The sequence below is a fragment of the Priapulus caudatus genome, unplaced genomic scaffold (genome assembly GCF_000485595.1).
Source record: "Priapulus caudatus unplaced genomic scaffold, Priapulus_caudatus-5.0.1 Scaffold5, whole genome shotgun sequence".
Lineage (NCBI taxonomy): Eukaryota > Metazoa > Priapulida > Priapulimorpha > Priapulimorphida > Priapulidae > Priapulus > Priapulus caudatus.
The window spans coordinates 387,651-409,838 of record NW_014577066.1 but is presented as its reverse complement, the minus strand read 5'-3'; the positions used below and the strand labels follow the sequence as shown (position 1 = coordinate 409,838).

At 44.9% G+C, this 22,188-nt stretch overlaps 2 protein-coding genes across 4 annotated transcripts in view; one reads left to right on the top strand and one right to left on the bottom strand.

The window, feature by feature from the left end:
* The window catches only part of LOC106804929 (homer protein homolog 2-like), a 110,549-nt gene extending 99,534 nt beyond the window's left edge, over window positions 1-11,015 (bottom strand). For all 3 annotated transcript variants that reach the window (XM_014806357.1, XM_014806340.1, XM_014806348.1), the window contains exon 1: window positions 10,865-11,015. In XM_014806357.1, the coding sequence (XP_014661843.1) occupies window positions 10,865-10,890 (26 nt within the window). In that variant the 5' untranslated portion in view covers window positions 10,891-11,015. The remainder of the gene's footprint in view (window positions 1-10,864) is intronic.
* A 305-nt stretch (window positions 11,016-11,320) lies between these two features.
* Window positions 11,321-22,188, top strand: part of LOC106804627 (catenin alpha-like) — a 34,644-nt gene continuing 23,776 nt past the window's right edge. The window contains exons 1-8 of the mRNA XM_014805896.1: window positions 11,321-11,459; window positions 14,880-15,015; window positions 15,281-15,470; window positions 16,443-16,609; window positions 16,949-17,068; window positions 17,313-17,402; window positions 17,777-17,950; window positions 18,831-19,034. Coding sequence (XP_014661382.1) covers window positions 14,908-15,015; window positions 15,281-15,470; window positions 16,443-16,609; window positions 16,949-17,068; window positions 17,313-17,402; window positions 17,777-17,950; window positions 18,831-19,034 — 1,053 coding nt within the window. The 5' untranslated portion in view covers window positions 11,321-11,459; window positions 14,880-14,907. The remainder of the gene's footprint in view (window positions 11,460-14,879; window positions 15,016-15,280; window positions 15,471-16,442; window positions 16,610-16,948; window positions 17,069-17,312; window positions 17,403-17,776; window positions 17,951-18,830; window positions 19,035-22,188) is intronic.

Sequence of the window (22,188 nt, the reverse complement as noted above, 5' to 3'; positions counted from 1 at the left end):
TCTCGCGCAAACACCTCTATCTTTCGTGGTTTCTTCACTCAGCATCCTTCTCGCGCAAACACCTCTATCTTTCGTGGTTTCTTCACTTAGCATTCTTCTCGCGCAACACCCACCATATTTCATGGTTTCATCATTCAGCATCCTTCTCGCGCACGCACCTCTATCCTTCATGGCTTCATAGCTCGGCATAGAGCCTCATCATTGAGAATTCTCGTTACGCGTGCTTCACATTAACAAAGATCAGCTGTCTTGATCACATCACAAGGATATGTCGCCTCTTCTTCTTCTTCTTCTTCTTCTTCTTCTTCTTCTTCTTCTTCTTCTTCTTCTTCTTCTTCTTCTTCATCTTCTTCTTCTTCTCCTCCTCCTCCTCCTCCTCCCCTCCTCCTCCTCTTCCTTCTCCGCCGCCGCCGCAACTGCCTTCTTCTACTTCTCCTCCTCCTCCTTCTCCTCTTCCGCCGCCTTCTCAGTCACTATCTCCTCCTCCTCCTCCTCCTCCTCTCCCTCCTCCTCCTTCTCCTCCCAGCGATCTTTACCGGTTACAGACGCACAACAAGGTCGGCGAAGCGACCGATCCTATTTATGAGATTGCACTCCCGGCAATTGCTGTTGTTGTTGGTGGTGGTTGTGCAGTTGTTGTTGTTGTGGTTGACTGTGATGTTATCTCTGCTGCTGCTGCTACTACTACTACTACTACTATTGCTGCTATATCTGCTGTTGTTGTTTTTATTACTGCTGCTGCTGCTGCTGCTGTTGTTATTATTGTTATTGTTGTTGTTGCCGCTGCTGCTGCTTCTGTCGCCACTACTGCTATAGCCACCGCTGCCACTACAATCGCCAACGCCAACGCCAACGTACGCCATAGCACTGCACTACTACTGCAGCCGCTGCTGCTACTTCTACTAATACGGTTGCTGCTGCTGGGCCCCCGTCATTGCTGCTGCTGCTGCTGCTGCTGTTGCTGCTAATCAAGAGATGACGAACTGCCGAGGTCGCCGTTATTCCCGACGGAGGCATCAATAGCAACACTTTCAGCTCATTTTCATTTTCACTTTCACGTCATGGAGAGGCGCGTGGAGCGAAACGCAGCGAGCCTTTCACTTCCAGCGTAAGATCTTCTCGACATCCCGTTTTGAACGTGCGCAACTCCGTACACATGACACAACTGCGACGTGAGAATAATAATCAGAGTGGCTATATGCCCGGCAGCCGGCATATATCTGACGGCTGCGGGGCACGGTCTTCGATTTCCTAAATGCCCGGCAGTTTTTAATTTTCAGCGTTATCTCAAGTAAACAAGGGTTAGGGTTCGGGTTAGGGTTCGGAACTGCCGGGCATTTAGGAAATCGAAGACTGTGCCCGCCTGCCGGGCATATAGCCACAGCGAATAATAATCTCGCCCGGCCCTCTATTCTTCATCTCTTTCTCTCCCTCTCCTTCTTTCTCTCTCTCTCTCTTTCTTTCTTTCTTTCTCCCTCTCTCTCTCTTCATCTCTCTCTCTCTCTCTTTCTCTCTCTTTCTCTCTCTCTCACTCTCTCTCTCTCTCTCTCTCTCTCTTTCTTTCTCTCTCTCGCTCTCTGTCTCTCTCTCTCTCACTCTCTCTCTCTCTTTCTCTTTCTTTCTCTCTCTCTCTCCCTCTCTTTCTTTTTTTTCTCCTTTTCTCTCTTCATCTATCTCTCTCTCTTTCTCTCTCTTTCTCTCGCTACCTCTCGCACTCGTGTATCCTGCTCATGCGTTACAGGCGCTATACGTCAGAAATCCGTAACAGCCGTTAATCTAACACGATAGCGTCTTCTTGTCAACCGACGACGATCAAGGTGGAAAACACAAGCACGTCTCTTCCGACGCTGCACTCGCGTCGTCAGCGACAGGTACGTACGCACGCACGCACGCACGCGCGCACGCCGCTCTCTCCTCGCATCACGTGTAGCAGCCGCAGCCTCCTCATCCTCCTCATCCAGTTCCCGCGTTCACACGTAGCATCCCCACACGCCGGACACCGGATGCGACAATGCGTGCGCTCTCTCTCCCTTCCTCTCACACACTCTCACTAGTCAATCACTGCTTACTGCGAGCCTGCCGCGCCGATGCTGTTTTGTCTGTTGCGCCGTCGCCCGACCGACCAATCAACGATCAAGCATCCCGTTCATCGATCGTACGACGATGTGCACTCGCAGCGCCACCTATGTCGGGCACGTGGAAGTGCGACGTACACACGCGCGCGCGGCGTCGGTGCATGTACAGCCGCGAGCAACTAACCCGCGACGATGTGAAGTGTGTTTGCGAATGTAAAGTGGATGCGAGACTCGTCGTTAACGTGGTTACAACGTGCCGTATATATATATATATATATATATATATATATATATATATATATATGTGTGTGTGTATGTATATATATATATATATATATATATATATATATGATCGAGAAAAAAAATATAGAGCGAAAAATAACATATAGCGAAAAGAGAAAGAGCAAGAGATTGGGGGGGGGGGAAAGATAAAAAGGGAAATCGAATCGCGTGTGTGCATGCGCGTCTGTGTATGTGCGTGCGTGAATGTATGTGAGAGACAAAAATGGAGGTGAACGAATCGCACACGTGTGTGAAAAAGAGAAGGGAGCGGGAGAAAGGGAGAGAGAGCACGCGAGAGGAAAAGAGAGAGAGAGAGAAAGAAAGAGAGAGAGAGGGGCAGAGAGATGGAGAAAGAGAGAGAGAGATAGGTAGGGGAAGATAGAGAGAGAGAGAGAGAGAGAGGGGGGGGAGAGAGAGAGAGAAAGTGAGAGAGAAAGAGAGATAAAGGGAGGGAAAGAGAAAGGAAGAGAGAGAGAGAGAGAACATTTCCCTCTGATGTCGGCGTCGCCGCACGCTGCACCACGTCAGCAACCGACGTTGTCGTCGGCTCGCCGATCGTGTTCCCGCGACGTTTTTAATTAAATCTCACCGCCCGGAAGACTCATGCTCGTGATCAATGCCTGTGAGAGAACACACGCAGACGCGCGCGCGCATCTGTATGCACGATCAGCGGCGCGTCACTGTCGCCGCCCGGCTCTCGCTCGCCATCAACCTCGTGCATGAGCATCGTCGGCCATCCACGTGCCGACTGTACTGCGTACACACGCATGTGCGGCAGCAGCAGCAGCAGCAGCGCGCGCGCGGGAACGACACAGCCGCGCGACGGCTTTACGTTGCACTGGCTTCTGAAGCCATGCGCGTCGGAATCGAGCGATCCTAACCGCATCTATTATCTGCTCCCCGCTATATAATATGTGATGCGAGCTTGCCGATTCAAACCGCACTAAAACGCGGCCTGTGCGAGGAGTGGGGGCATGAATTGCAAATCCGCGCTGAAGCAGGTAGCGCATTTCGTATAGAGCGAAAAACGCACGCGGATAGATTTCGCGTCTTTCGTAGTCTCTTAGTCTTCTTATAGTCTTTCTTAGTCGCTTCTTTCTTCTTCTTAGTCTTTCTTCGCGTCTATCTAGTCTTCTTAGTTAGTCTTTATAGCTTCTACATACGCAACGGCGGGAAGGAACCCCGCTTTACGTTTACGCTCCGCATGCTGTGCGCTCGCAGACGATAACACAATACATAACATTAATTCTAAAAGCACGGTAACACATTCAAATACATTCTCTCACCATTCCATCACACACTCTCAACATTCATTCTGAAAGCAAGGTAGCCTAGCTCGGGCCGTTACCATGCAGTGACGGACCACCTCAGTTTGCTTACCCCCTTCCACCCCTCCCCCGAGAGAACGGGCTGCCTTTGGAATAATTCACCCCTTCTTTCTCCGCCCGCGACTGGGTTGCCTCCACCCCTTCACCCGCTTCACCCCTTCTCCCTGGCTTGCGATGGGCCGCCTTGGCATGCTTTACCCTCTTCTCTCTCCTCAACGACGCGGCTGCTTCGTATTCCTTACCTAGCATCAGGGTCGCCCATAGCTCTAGAGCTATAGCCTTTCGCTCTGCCACGGGCTGCCTGTGGCAGCGCGAAGGGCTATACTTCTAGAGCTAGATCGCCCAGGGCCTCTCTTTGCCTTGAAGAAAACAGTTACGTCGCATGAGCGCATGACGGCGCAGTAGAGCGGCGATCGTGGGTGGGTGGGTGGTTGGTGGTGGGGAGGGGTATGACGTGGTCGTTATGCAGCGAAACACCATAGCAATACGAGTGCTGAAACGCTCGCCCGTCGGATTTAGTAGACAGCGCCGTAATTGCTCGTGTCATTACTGTAGCCGCACTAGCCAGAGGAAAGTGTTGAGCCGCTCGGCTCTTACGGACATATACATCCGCGATACGACCTTTAAATGGAGAGAGAGAATCAGAGAGAAAGGGGAAAATATAGAGAGATTGAGTCGGGTGGGGGACAGAGGCGCGGAAGAGATACAGAGAGAAAGAGGAGAGAGAGAAGAGAGAGAAACAGAGGAAAGAAAGAAAGGGATAAGAAGATGAGCGGAGAGCGCGCGAGAGAGAGAGGAGAGAGAGGGCAGAGAGGGCGAGAGAGGGCGAGAGAGAGAGCAGAGAGAGAGAGAGAGAGCGAGGGGGAGGAGAGAAAAGAGAGAGAAAGAGAGAGAGAGAGAGAGAGAGAGAGAGAGAGAGAGAGAGAGAGAAAGAGCGCGCGGCATATGAGGACGATTTTACTCCCGTGTTGCTCAGGGAATTTCAAACATCCGTGCTACGTGATTCTTTTATTTTATTACGCGAACGTGCAGCAATAATCTAAATTGATTTTCAACGAGACTTCATAAGGATACTCTCAAGGTTTTATGCAAAATTTTACCGATTTTTCATTTTCAATTTTATTCGATGGCTAACACTATGTGCCACCTTCGTACATGCTCATTTCTTCATATAACGGTACATGTGAACTGTCAGAGCGATTTGACTGCCCGCGTACATATGTAGTAAGCAGCGGCTGACGTCATTATGACGTCAGACACATGATACAACCAACATTTTCCCGATATTCACTGAGCCAGTATCCATCAACATCAGGCGTAGATAATAGGGAATTCCCTATTATCAACTCCTGATCAACATCAACCCTGCTACAGCTGTACTACCACCCTGATCAAATAAAGTATCCCACAAGAGCCTAAAATAGTTCTCACACCTCGCAACGACCTTACATAAGGCGCGCGTTTGTTGACAGTGACGTCAGGCAATAGGCGGGTTCGTGTCATTTGCATGAAATTGCGTTGGTCACCTCGTAATTTCTCAGAATTTCTCAAGGTGCATGGAACATTTTACCAATTTAGTGGTGTCAGTTAGTCATGCATATGTCGCAGTAAGTACTAACAGTAGATATTTCACATACGTTCACCCATTTTGCAAACAGGCAGTCACTCATTGTGAAAAATAGAAAAACCCTGATTTCTCCGTTTCGATTTCTGACATAGAAGCCGATGTATAAATGGATATTTCTCTGTGATTACAACTCGGATTAATTTAATTTTACACTCGTTTTAATGGTAACATATTGTGGTAAAGATGTGCGTCAGTGATTGTTATTAAGTGCCGTATTTTATTAGTTATGCCTCTTTATTCGCTGAAATTTTCAATTCTAACACACAACTTGATTTTTAAGCAGTTTTTTCCAGTTTTCTCGGTAAATATGAAAATTAAAGAAAAATCCTGACTCTCTATTTTGGTCCATATTGTGCTTAACATGTGGCAAAAATTTTGATCCTCATTCTTTCTGGTAGTTGAGAGATATCCAATATACCATTTTTACATAAAAATTCAAAATTTGTGTGGTAACATAATTAGGTGCTGGAAATTTTTGTTATCTCTGTGCTTGAGCATAGAGATATATCTCCTCTATAAATAAAACGAGTGATTGATTCGATTCATTAGCCAATAAACGTTTAATCTTCATTAGAGCAATACCCGTGCAAAAGGTGGAGAGTATCCCCGAGTGGCTTTAATTGTTTTACATCTAGAGTTCGTCCATTTATAAGCCGCATAGCTAGACAGCTTTTTTGAAATTGTACGCATTTAGCAAGTGTAGGTTTGGTAAGAATTTTCTGTACGTTTTACAAATAATTCAGCGGCGTAAATTTGGCGTGAACATTAAATATTTACACATATGAGTCGCGTGATGCCGTCATTCATTATCACGCAATTATGTGTCGCAATGACTGTGCGAACGCTATGCTGATGGCCCTTTCTGCGATGTTGTCTGCGCTCACGATACACGCAAAGAGTTAACGTGTGCCTTGTCAACGGGTATTCCAATCTCAAGCAAGCATACATGTATGCAAGCAGAACAGTGAAGCTTGCCTTCGTCGAATTGTGAGAAACTTGTCTCGGTCCGCGGGGATACATCGTACAGTAGCTAGCCGAGGAACTGCGACGATTACGTTCAACTTCTCGTGAGACTTTTACAGTTTTCATGATGCTACGGTCGCATGCACACGCACGCACGCACGTACTGCGAGTTTTCTCCATTTCAGGCAATACGGAATATAATTAACGCAATTGTCTCGCGATCATTTTTCCTTGAAACTACGTGGAAAATAATTAATCCAATTGTCGCGCCTCGCGGATTTCCACGTAGGCCGTGCGCGATCAGCAGTACTAAAGGGGGAAAACGAGAACATGTGGCTGCTAACCCCCACTAGCTATAATTACGCGTGGAACACGGAGCAGGAGAGTAACCTGTTAACGCTCTCTGTACACATTTCCACGTATACACCGGACAAACTTGTTAACTCGAAGCCTATACAGTATTCTTAAGATAAACATGCACGCTCGTTAGATCTGTGCCTAGAGCAAGCTAGACATTCAGTCAGCGTTGTAGACTTGGTACACAACTATAGAGACGTGAACTCGTTAACTATGTCGCCACATTTCTATAGATTACCAAGCAACGTTACTCACACAATAACCACATTTCCACAGATGAACATACAACGTTACTAACTCCATGGTCACATATTCAGAAATAGACATAAAATTTAGATAGCTCAATGGTTACATGTTCATAAATTGACATACAACGTTGATAACACTACGGTCACATATTTATGAATAGAGATACAACAACAATAATAACACCACAGTCACATATTTACAAACAAACATACAAGTAACAACAGTGACAACTCTATTGTCACATATTTATAAATCGATATACAACGTTGATAACTCTATACGGTTCTATTGCTCTAGATCAGGGGTTCTTAACCTGTGGTCCATGGACCCGTTTGGGGTCCGTTGATAGAGAGGGTCCGTGAACCAGGTGCATGCAGAATTTTGTGTTTATGTGCTTATGCGCATTTTTCTGAGGAGGGGTCCGTAGCTTTCACCAGATTCTCAAAGGCATGACTGAAAAAAAGGTTAAGAACCATTGCTCTAGATAAACAAGCGACCAACCACTGTGCCCACATTTTTAGCTCACCTTGACATCGTCAAGATGAGCTATTGCCATGGGGTGTCGTCCGTCGTACGTACGTCCGTCCGTCCGTCAACATTTGGCTACGGTCAACGATAACTCAGGAACCGTTTGACCCACATGTTTCAAATTGCATATAGTTGTTACTCCTATGGGAGAGGTTTGAACGTCCTATTTTTGAGCCACGTCCTTTTTCGCAAAAATGGAAATGGCCATAAGTCGGTTCAGGTTCAACGGATTTTGCTCAATTCTGGTATGTGATTGAATAAGGACTGGCCCCCAAAACATATCACACGGGTTTTTATTTTATTTTTAAATTATGCAAATTAGGTAGATTTTGGCAATTTCACTATGCATTTCAGTGTCTGCCGGCCTACGGTCAACCCCATCAGATTGTATGCCAACAGATCTAGAACATTTATTTTCGCATCAAAAATTACTCATATATCATCATTATCAAGAGTATATAATGGGATATATGCTATATAATGGGAGTTCTCCCATATATACTCTTGCTTTATATATCCCCCCTCCCTCTTCTATCACACCCAGTGTCATTGACACTTTCATTTATAAATGCCATAGACTAACTCGGTAAGTTGCTAAGAATATTTGGAGGCCACCAGAGATTTTTCGAATAAGTCAAAAATGGATACGCAATGTTGGTAACGCTGTCATCACACAATTCTCTAGATAAACAGCCGTGTAAACTCGACGACAACCAGTAATCGAGCGCGACATAATAACGTTGCCGCATCTGCATCTACGACACTCGTGGCGCCCTTCCTTTTCTCGCGGGTGCAGTCGGAACAGGACTAAGCAGAATGTAAAGAGACAGCGTCTTGTGCGGTAAGCATAGAGTCATTGCAGCTGTGGGACAGCGCTGAACTGGGTGGACCACACTACGTAAGTCTAACACAGCGCACAGCGTCGCCTATCTGTCGCACACACAGCAATAATGCGCTCGTTCGGCTATATATCTCTCTCGACATTCCTATGGTCTCACGCTACCCGCACGCGCAACATGAACGCCGACTACAAATGAGTTGCATTACGCACTGAGAACCAGTTTGCGCGAACCCCGGCGATACATGAAGTGTCGTGTGAGTAATGATGAACTAGCAGCGCGCACGCACGCACGCACGCACGCACGCACGCAGGCAGGCAGGCACGCACGCACGCACACGCAAGCACGCACACACAAACACACGCACACGCGCACGAACGCACGCACACACACCAACACACATGCACGCACGCTCACACACATACACTGCTACACGCGTGACCGACTGCGGTATGAATCGTTAGCCACACTTAGGCAGCGAGTTCGTAAACGATTTCTTCCTTCTCAGCCACTGACACGACAAACCAGTTCGCGAGAGAGGATAGATGATGATGACTATCACTTGCATTCAGTCATGAGCGCAAAAAGCAATGCCTGCATGTGACGCTTGCGTACTGAGCCCATAAAGTAAAAGGACAACAAAACGGAATATTATCCCTCATATACACAGACCTCGAGTACAAGTAATTGCTCTCCGATTAAAGCCGCATGATACTGGGGTTTTGTTCAATTACCTAATTAATGATTTTATCTGCAGCGGAGGAAGAAGTTTTCGTGCATAACCAGTACTGGCTATGCTGTACATGGACATGTAGAGTTCGACCAAAACCACTTTCGAATTGACATACATAACGCCTGTTAGGAATGACCTTGTGCACAGCGTATACACAATACAATAAATTTATACCCGCATTGAATAGGCACTTATTTTAACATCTGTGAGTAGAATTCGAAGCAAACCATTTTCGAATTGAGATACGTAATGCTTGTTAGGAATGCACACAATGCTCTTTAATGTGTACACATTCCTGTATAATATTAATGTAAAGTATTAGGTGCAAGGCAGCAATTGAAGATTCAGGGCCTGTACTTCTCAAAAATCAGTTATCAGTTTATCACTGAATTAAGTGTCTAATATAACATCTAGTCACAGTATATACAGGCATGTTTTTGTGCAGTTTATTACTTCAAACATTCACCTATTCAGATAACAGAAAGTGGAATACATGTATGCAAAACACGAGTTAGATTATTTGTTTTTACCAGTCATTCGATTAGATAATTACAAATTGATGTATTCTTATTATTACCCTATGAAGAAGCATAACGAGTAGCTTCTGGTCGATTCAGGCATTGGACTGCGAATGACTCTAGCTCCACCTGCTGATAGTATGCTTCCCCACCCCCATGTTCAGGTGATCACGGCAAATTCGCAAAGCCACCCCTACACTCCGCTGATGCGAATACAATTAGTCAATTACAGTATGATATAAAATGCAGCAACAATTTCTGATTTAGATGATAATGTACATGCACTTCTTTATATTTACTGTTACAAGTAGGGTATATTCTAATTTAAATTGCATACTGTAATTTATACTCTACTGCAGCTCCAGGATACTATGGTGCAATAACACATCCATCTAATTGCACTACTAGTACGAGCTCATGACTATCTTAAATACACCACTCATTTCGACCACATGAATTAAAAACATGCATATATGCTATTTTACTTGTCTCAGAATCATTACAAAAATAGACATCATTGTCAGTGTGAAAGGCCTCTAGCACAGCAACATGCGTGACTATGCATGCAGTGTATATATTGATGATAGTTTTGATAGAAGTAGAACAGCTCCATTTTAATCATATCATTATCCATGCTAAGACATATATTGTTACACACGTTCCATACACACGTATGATTATATATCACTTTATCACTTAGTCTGTCTGTGCAATGATAGGAAGGAGGTCAAAGAACTATTACTTATGTCTTGCACCTGGCGTACTTTTCAAAATTGCGTACGTATACATCAATGAAATACACATATATATACGTCCAACTTCAGTTTCCATTATGTTCGCACCATCTACATCTGTAGTCTGTACATGTACTATGTATACGTATATGTGTCAACAAATTTTGCTCGATAGACATGTATACTGTTACAACTATGTGCACAACTACAAGCGTTAGTGACAACTCTGCATAATCAGCGACGGTACTTCAATACCTGTACCTAACATCATGTACCAGTACCTAACATTATGAATGACATCATGTAGTTTCGCGGCATTAGCGAACGCATAAAAAAAAATTACATTCTAATTTTACCCCACCAATAATAAAAGTCAGTTAATAGCACAAGTATTTATGCTGAGGATATAATAATATATGGTAATTTAAATTGGTATATTGAAACTCATAGTCATACAGTCTGTACTGTACTACTAGTATTACTTGGCCTACTATTATACCTATTACCTAGGTATTAGGCCTAGTGAGTAGGCCTAGTGAGCATTTATTAGGCCTAGTGAGTAGTGTTATGAAAAATTAGAAAGGGAAAGTAAGCGAAGAGTGTATGTTTTACTAATAGTTACTTTACTCACCCCATGGCTGGCTTGATCCGATTCATATGGCTAAGTGACAGGGAACTCAATAATTGCACGTGGCTAATATATCAATTCATAAAAATATATCAGGTTTACTTATCGCATATAATAGTTATACATGCCAAGACCATTATGAACTACATGCCTCTCACACTGTTCAGAAAAACCTGAATAAGGAAGTTTACAATTATGGGTGTGATTGTCATGACATCTCTTATTGGTCATGTCCATGGAAAATCACCCAATCACAAGAACGCTCTTGTTGTAACTCTTGATCATCAATACCAGGCATAGTCAAGTGATCACGACTTAAAAACGATTGCGTAATAAAAAAAACCTATCGTGTAAAGCCGTTTAAACGGATCTCACCATAAAAATAATATGTACATCATCTCTGGTATATAAGCACGTGGGCTTGATAGATACAGTAACAAGTACTCGTTTGCCAGTGTGACTGTGAGTCATCATCCGATTCATCGATGCGCAAACTCCGGCCGCCATGTTAAAACGGAAATAAAAGTAAACAGTTGTACTAAGTTACACATTTTATTGTTTGTGTCTATATCGGCTCAACTCATCACAAGAAACACACGTAAGAGATATACAGTTAATGTATCTATAACAATAATGTCATGGAAAATCTAAACATTGATATATCCATTCGAATGTATAGTATTTGTCTATTTGACCATCCGTTTTCGTTATTATAGAATAACTTCAGTAAGGGCATTAGGCAGTTTATATAGGCCTAATGTCGTGGGCACAGGCACTTACTCACATAAAGCGTTTCAATAAAATATAATGCTAAATAAATACGAAATCTATTTACTATACCAAAGTCTTAGTTATTGTTTCTCTAGTCTAGACTCTACTCTCTTTCACCGACAATTGACCGACCGACATTGCCGACAATTTCTTGTAAATGCCGTCCAAATGCTCATCTGCAACACACGCTGGCTGCCGCACGCTAGCTGCTGCACACTAACACATAAATATATAGCCGGTAGGAAAGCGTGCTGCCAAAATTCGCTCGACGCTCGCTTGATTTCACACGAATACAACACAAATATTCAACCATTCTACTCCATCTTTGTTTCTATTTGAAGGACAGTGTTCACTTGTTATAAAAACATACTGTCTGTGTTCGTAACCAAGCTGTGTCACGCGAAATCACAGAAAACCTGACGAAATTCTCGCGTTCGCTCCCGTTGCGCAGTTTATGTAAATGGCCTCAAGTACGACTCAGCGCACAGCATTTTGGGAAACTACCACGCTGCTTTTCAACTCCTGTACGAGCCTTGTCAAAGACGCCAGTGGAGCAGTGGAGTGTGCCGCGCAAAAATGAGGTCACGAAGAGCACCGGTGGGTCAGGCATGAGACTTTTCTGGCCATTTTAGAACTCCAGAGACCATTTCTGAGATGCGTGTAAATTCGAGGAGAAATTTTTTTGGGGGGTAAGAATACCTCCGTGGTCTCTGACGATCGCGTACATGTGAACACACTGTGACTCGGTAACTATCCGGAGCGCTTCTACTTGTATCATTGTCTTAATGTATGCTTGCTAACATAATGATAAAAGCAGAGTACGGCCAAACTTTAGTTGACATTCAAGAAACGTGCGTGGGATGTTCGGACGCACAGGTTAGCACAGGTTCCTGAATCCAGTAGCAGCGTTGGCATACCAAAAATCGATAAGAAGTGGGTGGAGCTTACTTTTGGCCAGTGGTAGTGAACCTTACATTGTGTTGGCCAGGGTTTATTTACGGCAACGGGTCTTGCGGCACGCTCACTGTTCACGTGCGCTAAGTTGTGGAGTAATTCGCACATCCTCGCACATTTCACGTTTGGATGTAAACAATAAAGTATCACTGGTAGTTAACTGATCAGTATACTGTTTTAAAGTAATATTAAGAAGATTTAGGTAATATAGCATGTTGAATTATATAGTAAATAATAATAATTGTCTCAAGTTTTAACACACATAAGTCACTGTAGCTGCAAAGCACGTCATATTACTTACTAGTCATGCAAACAGCAGTACAGCATTGTCGCACCACTCGGATTTAATTGTTTCATATTATTTTTAACATTCGGAACAACTATATACATTTTATACAGGGTTTAGCAAAATAAAAGCTTCCTTACATAAGAGCTTTTATGTCTACAAAATACATTTACTTTGGACACACTCAACACAGACGGAATTCCCCAGTGCCCATCAAAATTTTACAGTAAGGGACCATGTTATATAATAATTTCATAATTTTTTAGCCTTTTTTTACCAAAAAGTGTTGTAGTTCTGAAGCTAATTGGAGTAACCCTTGGGAAAAAATGGCTCTAGCATTGCATCTCAGAGCTTATAATTTTCTGGGCGAGCCATACCCCCCCCTAAAGAATTCCCCCACTCCCTCCCTTCCTCCCTTCCTCAGCATTTGTCTTGTTTCATGCCTGCTGGGGTTGTTTCCTTGAATTCCGACAGCCATTTACATATAACTGCGCAAGGGATGCGAACGCTCGAGATTTTCGTCAGGCTTGGTGTGATTTTCGCGTGAACACAAGCTCAGTTACGAAAGCACAGACAGTATGTTTTTATAAGCAAGCTGAACACCTGTCCTTCAAAAGAAACAAAGATGGCTGAGTAGAATGCTGAATATTTGTGTTGTATTCGTGTGAAATCAAGCGAGCGTGCGAAGCGAAATTTTGGGCAGCACGCTTATCCTTACCGCTATAATATTTATGTGTATAGTGTGCAGGCAAGCTAAGGTGCGCAGCCAGCGTGTGTTTGCAGATGAACATTTGGACGGCATTTACAGAAAATGTCGCAATAATAGGTGAAAGAGAGTTAGAAGAAACATTAAGAACTTTGGTTAGATAATAGATGTTTCGTATTGTATTTAGCATTATATTTTATTGAAAACGCTCCAAGTGCCTGGGCTCGTGGGCATGACTAATAGTAGTAATATTTACGAAGTAACGATCTACTTTGGAGTTTGGTCAGTTATTGAATCCTGGGGCGTGTTTGTTTGGGACGAATCCGTCATGATCGATCAAAAATATGTGATCTGATCCGACCAAACAACGAACGAAAACTCATTTTCACCTGTTCACGTTTCGCTGTGACCTATCACGGGATGGTTCATAACAAAGAACAAGCTGTGATTGGCTGAGGTGCGGGCCGCCATATTGGATCCCATTATAATCCACCTCGCTAGCAGGGTCGGGTTCGGTGGATCGAGATCGAGTGATCTGACCAAACAAACAGTCAGATCAACGAATCTATTAGATCGAGATCCGTGGATCCGACCAAACAAACGCGCCCATTGATGTACCATGTACACCTATTCCCCCATTAATGAACGTCGTAGTTAGCCGACTGTTAGGGTTCCTGAAAGGGAAAAACGCGACTTTAACTAAAACGACGTTAATTTTCAATGAAACACTGCAATTTCATCATTGCGTTTCTAACAAAGATGGCATTTGGCTTTAAATAAAATAATCATGCATTTACGCCTAAGTTTCAAACATTAAGTGATTTTTTCTCAGCGACGATATATGTGTGATTATATGTGACGCACAATAGACATGTTGTATTTATTTAACACTCATTTCTAAGTACCTAGCTAAGCTAGTACCAATTATTAGTGCTAATATATGATGCGATTTGTGGCTGTGTTCCTCTTGCAGTACTCTAACCTTGCTCTACCTGTGTAGCCCTTTGCTCTGACATGGTCTAATACTGTAAAATATGCAGGAAACCAGTGATAAATTTGTGCAGCATAGCTGGCTATGCTGAACCCATTTGGTACAATAAAAACTGACCATAGTCTGTAATATAATCATGTTGGTTTCAGCCTGCAATTCAAAATTCAAACTCAGCTTATGTTAATTGGTTAAATTGGGCTATTTGTAGGATACTAATTATCATACAACCAACATCTGGAGCAATATTAGTGTTGTGATTTCTCGTTGCATTACTTCATTAGCGCCTGCAGGTTTGATTTTTTTGGTGCAGAAGATTGCCCGACTAGTTTGGGAGCAGGATGGCATCTCTAGGCCTACACGACTCTATTCAAATAAAATGGGACCCAAAGAACTTGGATATAAGAACGAAGTCGGTAGAGAAAACACTGGAACCGCTTGTTACTCAGGTAAGTTTATATCTCGTAATATAGTTTCAGTAGCACCTGAGGGTGAGATTTTATACATGTATTATTACTGTCCAGATGAAGTTGTTAATAAACTTGTAATGCATCGCTAATTCATGTACTTATTCATTGATGTATTTATATTACTTAGAAAGGATCAAGTTTGTCCTGTGTCAAAAAATGAAACAAAAATAATTCTGCACGCTGATCTAAACACATGGCGAAGATGACGTGCTGACGAAACACATATAATTTGCCATTTGTACAGGTTACCACACTCATCAGTTCCAAGGGCCCATCGAACAAAAAGAAAGGCCGGTCCAAGAAGGCACATGTGCTCTGCGCGGCTGTGCAGAAAGCCACCGAACATTTCACAATCGCTGGCGAGCACATTGCAAGCGAAAACCCTGAGGTCAGGGTCGAAATGTTGGCTGCGGTCGAAGAGGTCAAGAAAGCCGGTATGCTGGCCAAGGCTTCGTTTGTGCTATAGTCATCTAAGCCATGCCCTTCCTGTTGTCTCCACAATTGTTATTTCTAGCCTGGGACCTGTTATCAGCAACATAAATAGTTATGACTGTCATGAATCTACAATGTCACGAGTATTTGGATGACCATCCACTCGAAAGGTTTTGCAATTTTAGACTTACTATGTCGTAACTACTTTGTTTCTGACAATGGGTCTGATGTAATCTAGCCTAGAGGTAATAGCTTGTCTATGCTTGTTTCATAGCACTAGATGTTGAACTGTTTATAATGTTACTTACAAGTAGTAGGTACTGATGTACTTCCAAGTACAAATATCTGACTAACAAGCATACAGCTTAAAAATGAATCTATAGTTAGTTATTTTCACATCTATGAATGCAACATTTGATCAGTGTAGCTGCGATTTGTTGACCAGGCCAAGATTATCTAAATAATTGAGTTTTGAGTCTTACACAGTGCGAATTTAAACAAGGATTTGAGACTAGTGATGTTCATAAGTTATTAAATCCCTGCTGGAAGTAATCATCACGTATATTCATCGGTGCAATCAACACGATTTTAAATTGCCGATAGGATTATGGCTTAACATTGGTTCATTTATTTATACATAAGTTTTATAACAAAATTTTTAAGCAACATTACAAAAATGAGTATTTTTTACTAGAGGAGCTCTGTCACTGCTCAGGACTGTTCTTGCTGTATGCTGAGAATCCTTTACATTGTGGGCTGATCATAGATTTCCCTCCCCTTACTCTCCGATCAAGCTCCTTGTGTCTATACATAAGTAATCATCCCGATAGATTTGCATTACTTTGAAATACAGCGTAGTGTCATGCGCCTGTCAAATATAACATTTATGAGAAGACGTTGCGATAGTAGACACGTCGTAGTCGAGCGTAAACTCGAATCCTCGCGGATGCTGATGCTCTCTTATCTTCGTGCAGGCGACACGATGCGCGTGGCGTCGAAGGACTTTGCGGACGACCCGTGCTCGTCGGTGAAGCGTGGGGCGATGGTTCGTGCTGCGCGTGCTCTGCTCTCCGCTGTCACACGCCTGCTCATCCTTTCCGACATGGTCGACGTTCACAGGCTGCTCAAATCGCTCAAAGTGGTGCGTATCTCGGTCAGGAGGCGGCGCCACCGGCAATCGGTGACGATAGACAGCGATATCGCGGGTTTTCTACGTTGTTGTCTGTGTGGCGCTGTGTAGTTTGTTTGCGGAAAGATTTGGTACTTGTTGGAATCGTTATTGTTTTGGTGCTGAAGGAGTTTCAGTTCTTATAACGTAGAGTAAAATGATGTATTTCACCTATGTGACTGTATGATGTTTTAATACCTGCAAGGAAGTAGCGTTAGATGTGCATTTAATAGTGTTGTCGGTAAATTGTGTGATGGTCCCGATATTCTGCATCAAACATAGGTCATGGCAGCGATTTCTCTCACACTGTAGGTTGAGGATGACATGGGCAACATCAAGAATGCATCAAACCAACAGGAACTGCTGGACAGCTACAAGAACTTTAGCAAAAACGTGAACGAGTTGACCCAGCAGGCACGCAAGCGTCAGCAGGTGAGAGATTTGGCATCGGCACTGGTATTACGTATCAGCTAAGAATCATGAGTTGCCATTTACCACCAATGTCCCAGCTCCGTAGCCACACCTTGCCTTCACCACCCTTGCTCCCCCGACTTAACCACACATTGCCGCTACTACCATTCTCGCCCCACCGATCTAACCCCACGTTGCCTCTACACCCCTGCTCCAACCCCACATCTTTGAACTCGGTGCTCACGCCTCTCTGGTCGTTCTTCAGGACCTGAAGGACTCGCGTCGCCGTGACGATCTCGCCGCAGCCAGGGCTGTGCTCAAGAAGAACAGTGTCATGTTGCTGACCACATCGAAGGTACGACCCACGCGCGCGTGTGTGCGGTGCGATGAAACACCTTTTTTATACCTGCGCTCAACTGATAGATATCATGACCGCATCACGTTTATCGTAAATCTAAAACATGTATTGCACTTACCCACTGCTTCATTGCTGTAATAATAATAATAATTATAGTAATAAAATGACTATTAACAGATTAATATGAATGTGAATATGAATATAAATAATAATAATAATAATAATAATACGAATAGTAATAATAACAATAAGCTGTATAACGCTGTATTTGCGACGTTACCACCGCTTGCTGCAGCGCATGCGCTACAGATTCTCTTTCCGCGCGTGTTGAGGGGAGAGCCGCTAACCGCGATGCTTGTTGTGACACGCAGGCTTACATCCGGCACCCGGAGCTGGCGCCGGCGAAGGAGAACCGCGACTACGTCTACAGGGAGGTGTGCGAGGCCGTCAACGCCATCTCTGAGATCGCGCAGGCGCCGGGCGAGTCGGAGGCATCCGAGTTAGAGAAGGCTGGAGTGCTCGCTAGCGCCCTCGATGACTTTGACGTGAGTGCGGCGCGCGGCGAGTCACGTCACTGATGGTCGGCGTGCTGCGATGTTACTGTGTGTGTGTGTGTGGTTGTATTCGTGCGCGTTCAAAGATACCGAGGATTTTGTGTTCGACGTCTTTGTGTCTAGTGTCTTTGTGCCTAGCGAGTTTACGTCAGGTGCCCTTGTGTCTGATGCATTTGTTTGTCCTTGTTTTGGGGTCCTTGTGTGCTCTTGGTGTCTGATGTCCTTTTATGTCTTTGTGTCTGGTGTCCTTGTGTGCTTTTGTTGTCTGATGTCCTTGTGTCTCATGTCCTTGTATCCGATGTTCTTGTGTATCTTTGTATCCAATATTCCGATTGACGTCTTTCTGCCACCCTCAGCATCAGCGTCAGCGTCAGTTTCTGGTTATCCGTCTCGTCTGATAAGGGTTTGTTGATCGACGTGGCGACTGACTTTCCTTCCCTTCAGTGTCCTTATCTGTCTTGTCTGATGAGGGTTTAGTGATCGACTGACGTTTCCTTCGGCAGGCGAAGATCAACATGGACCCGGAAATGGATATAACACAAATTTAATTAAAAAACATTTATTTATTTTTTTGATAATTGATTAATTAGTTTCATAGTCGATTGCTGCAAACGACTGACTTTCGATTATAATCGATCATCGGGACATCACTTGGGTTCACTGATCGACTGACGTTTCCTTCGGCAGGCGAAGATCAACATGGACCCGGAAATGGATATAACACAAATTTAATTAAAAAACATTTATTTATTTTTTTGATAATTGATTAATTAGTTTCATAGTCGATTGCTGCAAACGACTGACTTTCGATTATAATCGATCATCGGGACATCACTTGGGTTCACTGATCGACTGACGTTTCCTTCGGCAGGCGAAGATCAACATGGACCCGGTCAAGTACAACGTCGTCGTCACGCGGCCATCGCTCGAGGAGCGTCTCGAGAGCATCATCAGCGGCGCGGCGTTGATGGCCGACTCGTCGTGCACGCGCGACGAGCGTCGCGAGCGCATCGTCGCCGAGTGCAACGCCGTGCGGCAGGCGCTGCAGGATCTGCTCACCGAGTATGAAAACAACGTGAGTGCCTGCTCTACCGCCACACGTTGCAGCCCGCGTGTACGGTACCCCCTCTCCCCCATACCTGCTCACCGAGTATGAGAACAACGTGAGTGCCTGCTCTACCGCCCCACGTTGCATCCCGCGTGTACGGTACCCCCTCTCCCCCATACCTGCTCACCGAGTATGAGAACAACGTAAGTGCCTGCTCTACCGCCCCACGTTGCATCGCGCGTGTACGGTACCCCTTCTCCCCCATACCTGCTCACCGAGTATGAGAACAACGTGAGTGCCTGCTCTACCGCCCCACGTCGCAGCCCGCGTGTACGGTACCCCCCCATACCTGCACTGCGAGCTTATTTCACAAACATCAAATCAATTCTTCCACAGGAATAAATTGTTAAATCTTGTAACATCAGGATTACCATGCATACGAGGAAACAACGAGAGATAGAGAGAATTAATATCTGACCAAGAATAAGTAGAAGAATTACGCGGTTAGCAAGAAGTCGCAGCAGAATTTGTGTCCCATATAGTCCGATAAAGACGACGTCGGCGTTAGCTAACACTACTGTCGATGACTGGTCAATGAAATATTTACGCATTACGTAAACGAGGAGGAGGGGTGGGCAGGCAAGGAGCACTCACCTCTCAACGAGTTTGTTCGCGTGTCGCTCGTGGTGAACACTTCTGCCGCGTATCCTACTCACTACCTTCTCGGGTTGTCCTGCCTTGTGCCGCCTCGGATGAGAACTAAACTATAGTGAAATGGGGTTTTTTTTGTGGGGGGTGGGGGGGGGGGTTTTTTTTTTTTTTTTTTTTTTTTATTTTTTTTTTGGGGGGGGTTTTTCGTGACTCGAGGAAACGAGTCGGACACGTCGTCCGACGACGGCCTTGGCAGCTGCCGCGAAGGTCGCGTGTCTTGGCGGCACATGTTGTCGTGGCGCGGCCAGCGGCTCGGCTCTGGTCCTTTATCGGCCCGAGCTTGCAGACACAAGAAGCCATGCAAATGCGCGTTGGATGCCGAGAAAGTCATGAATAATACAAGTGCCGGCAGAGCGGATCAGGCGCTGCCATCTATGGTCTACTGCGGTGACTACTGTTGGTGGAGTGGTGGGATTCTCGTAACCCTGTTAGTCCCCAAATGTGTTCACATACGCGCCGAAAACAGTGGAATGCAACAGGGATGCATGGGTTGCTCCTCACGTTGCGCAAACGGGCGCGCCGCGGGGCGCCGCCGGTTGAAAACTCCCACCGCTGTTTTGAATCGTTGCGCCCCGTTTGAATACCTCGTTTGGAATTGACACTTCCGCCCCGTTTAAAATGTTCCACAACAATAAAAGTTGCCAGTGCCGGGAATCGATCGTCAAGAATTGCCGTTCGAGCCAGGAACATCCGACGCGGTTGTTTACGGGGAGTACCACCATGCACTGCAGACAGATACACCAACGTTAAGCGCTGACACATGCACAGTTAACCTGTACTAGACGTGTTACACCCACTCGGCTATGCTTATATAAACAAAGAACCCCACAATAACCGTGGCGATTGTTACGCAATTAATGTAGTCGAGCGGTAAAGAAATACACGCCCCCCCGGAACCCCCTATTACCCCCCCTCCCCTCCTACCCCCACCCGCTCCCCTCCACCCTTGTTTGAATTTCATCCTGGGGAGAACCCTGTGGATCGTATCCAGAACTCCTCTCAAAGAATGTTCGTTGAAGATCAGTTATGACAAGTTGGCCACGAGATGGCGCGTACAGTTTAAGTGTATTCCAGATTAAAGATGGAAGCTCCCATACATACGTAGTAGCGAACAACTATCTGACAAACAGAATAGGTAAGCACTGCATCCATATTACCTGACGCAAGCCTACAAGGCTCTGCAAGTAGAAAGCTGCCCACGCTTAACCAATTAAAGCAAAACTACCACAGTACCACCAAACACATGCACTGGCAAGGTAGCCACTGCAGTGGCATAACGTTGACATGTAACTATACTGACAGTAACAAGAATGCCGATATAAATTCATACCGATTTTAAGGAGCATAAACCTTCTTTTAACGCAAATTTTAGCTTTTTGAAATTTTCACTGTGACATTGTAGGCCTCATACAATCCAGGCAATGGTATAGATTCACCTAGCAAAGCCCGGCAGTCAAATTCTTTCTAAGCAGACAGTCAACAAATCCATGTTTAACGCCTCCTCTTGAAGGGTCAAAAGGTTATCTGAACACTTACTTCTTTCGGCATGTCCAGCAGAAAGTAAAGATTTCAATGGTCCCTTTCAAAATGGCGATAAAAAATGCCTAGGTCACCGCTGAAACAAAAAGTTTTTCTACTCGGCTCCGTAGAGTCCATGTCCATTAGAAAAATTGTCTAAAAATCTGCCTGTGCCCATTGACCTTTGACCATGTGGACTCTCCAATTTCCGGCACCAGTGATGGTTTTTCCTACCATTGATGCCTATAGCACCGAATTATCACGAGCCTAGGTCGAACGCCATGTTAGATTTGGCGCAATTTCTGTGCATGTTCCTCCCCTATACCTTAGAGTTAAGGAGTGAATGTTTCCCCTTCTTTACACCTCTTGACCTTGTGACCTTGCGACCCCAGCTGTCGACATCCCAACTCGTTTTTGACGATCCCCCCAACGGACCCGAATATCGTGACCGTGTAACCGTCGAGCGGTTAAGATTTGGTTGCGCGCCGAACTGTTGCTACGGACAGGACGGACGGACGGACCGACCGGGACAGACCGGATCGGACCGACGGAACGCCGTCATGCGGATTCTACACACTGCATCTGACTATGTCAGATGAGACTAAAACACACATACAAGGGATAAAAGTGAGATAAAGAATGACTTGCAAAAATAAGGCATATAAGCGATACAAGAATTATAGAGTAATCTATGGGAGAGGGATAGTACCGTAAACAGCGAGCTGCAACGTGTTGGTGTGGAGGCACGCACTCACATTGTTCCTCAATACTCGGTGAGCAGTATGGGGGTAGTACACGCGGGCCTGCGACGTGTGGTGGTAGACAGCACCGCACTCACGTTGTTCTCGATACTCGTGAGGCAGGTATGGGGGGGGTAACGCGTAACCGCGGGCTAGCCGACGTGTGGGCGGTAAGAGGCACGCACGTCACGTGTTGCTCAATACTCGGTGAG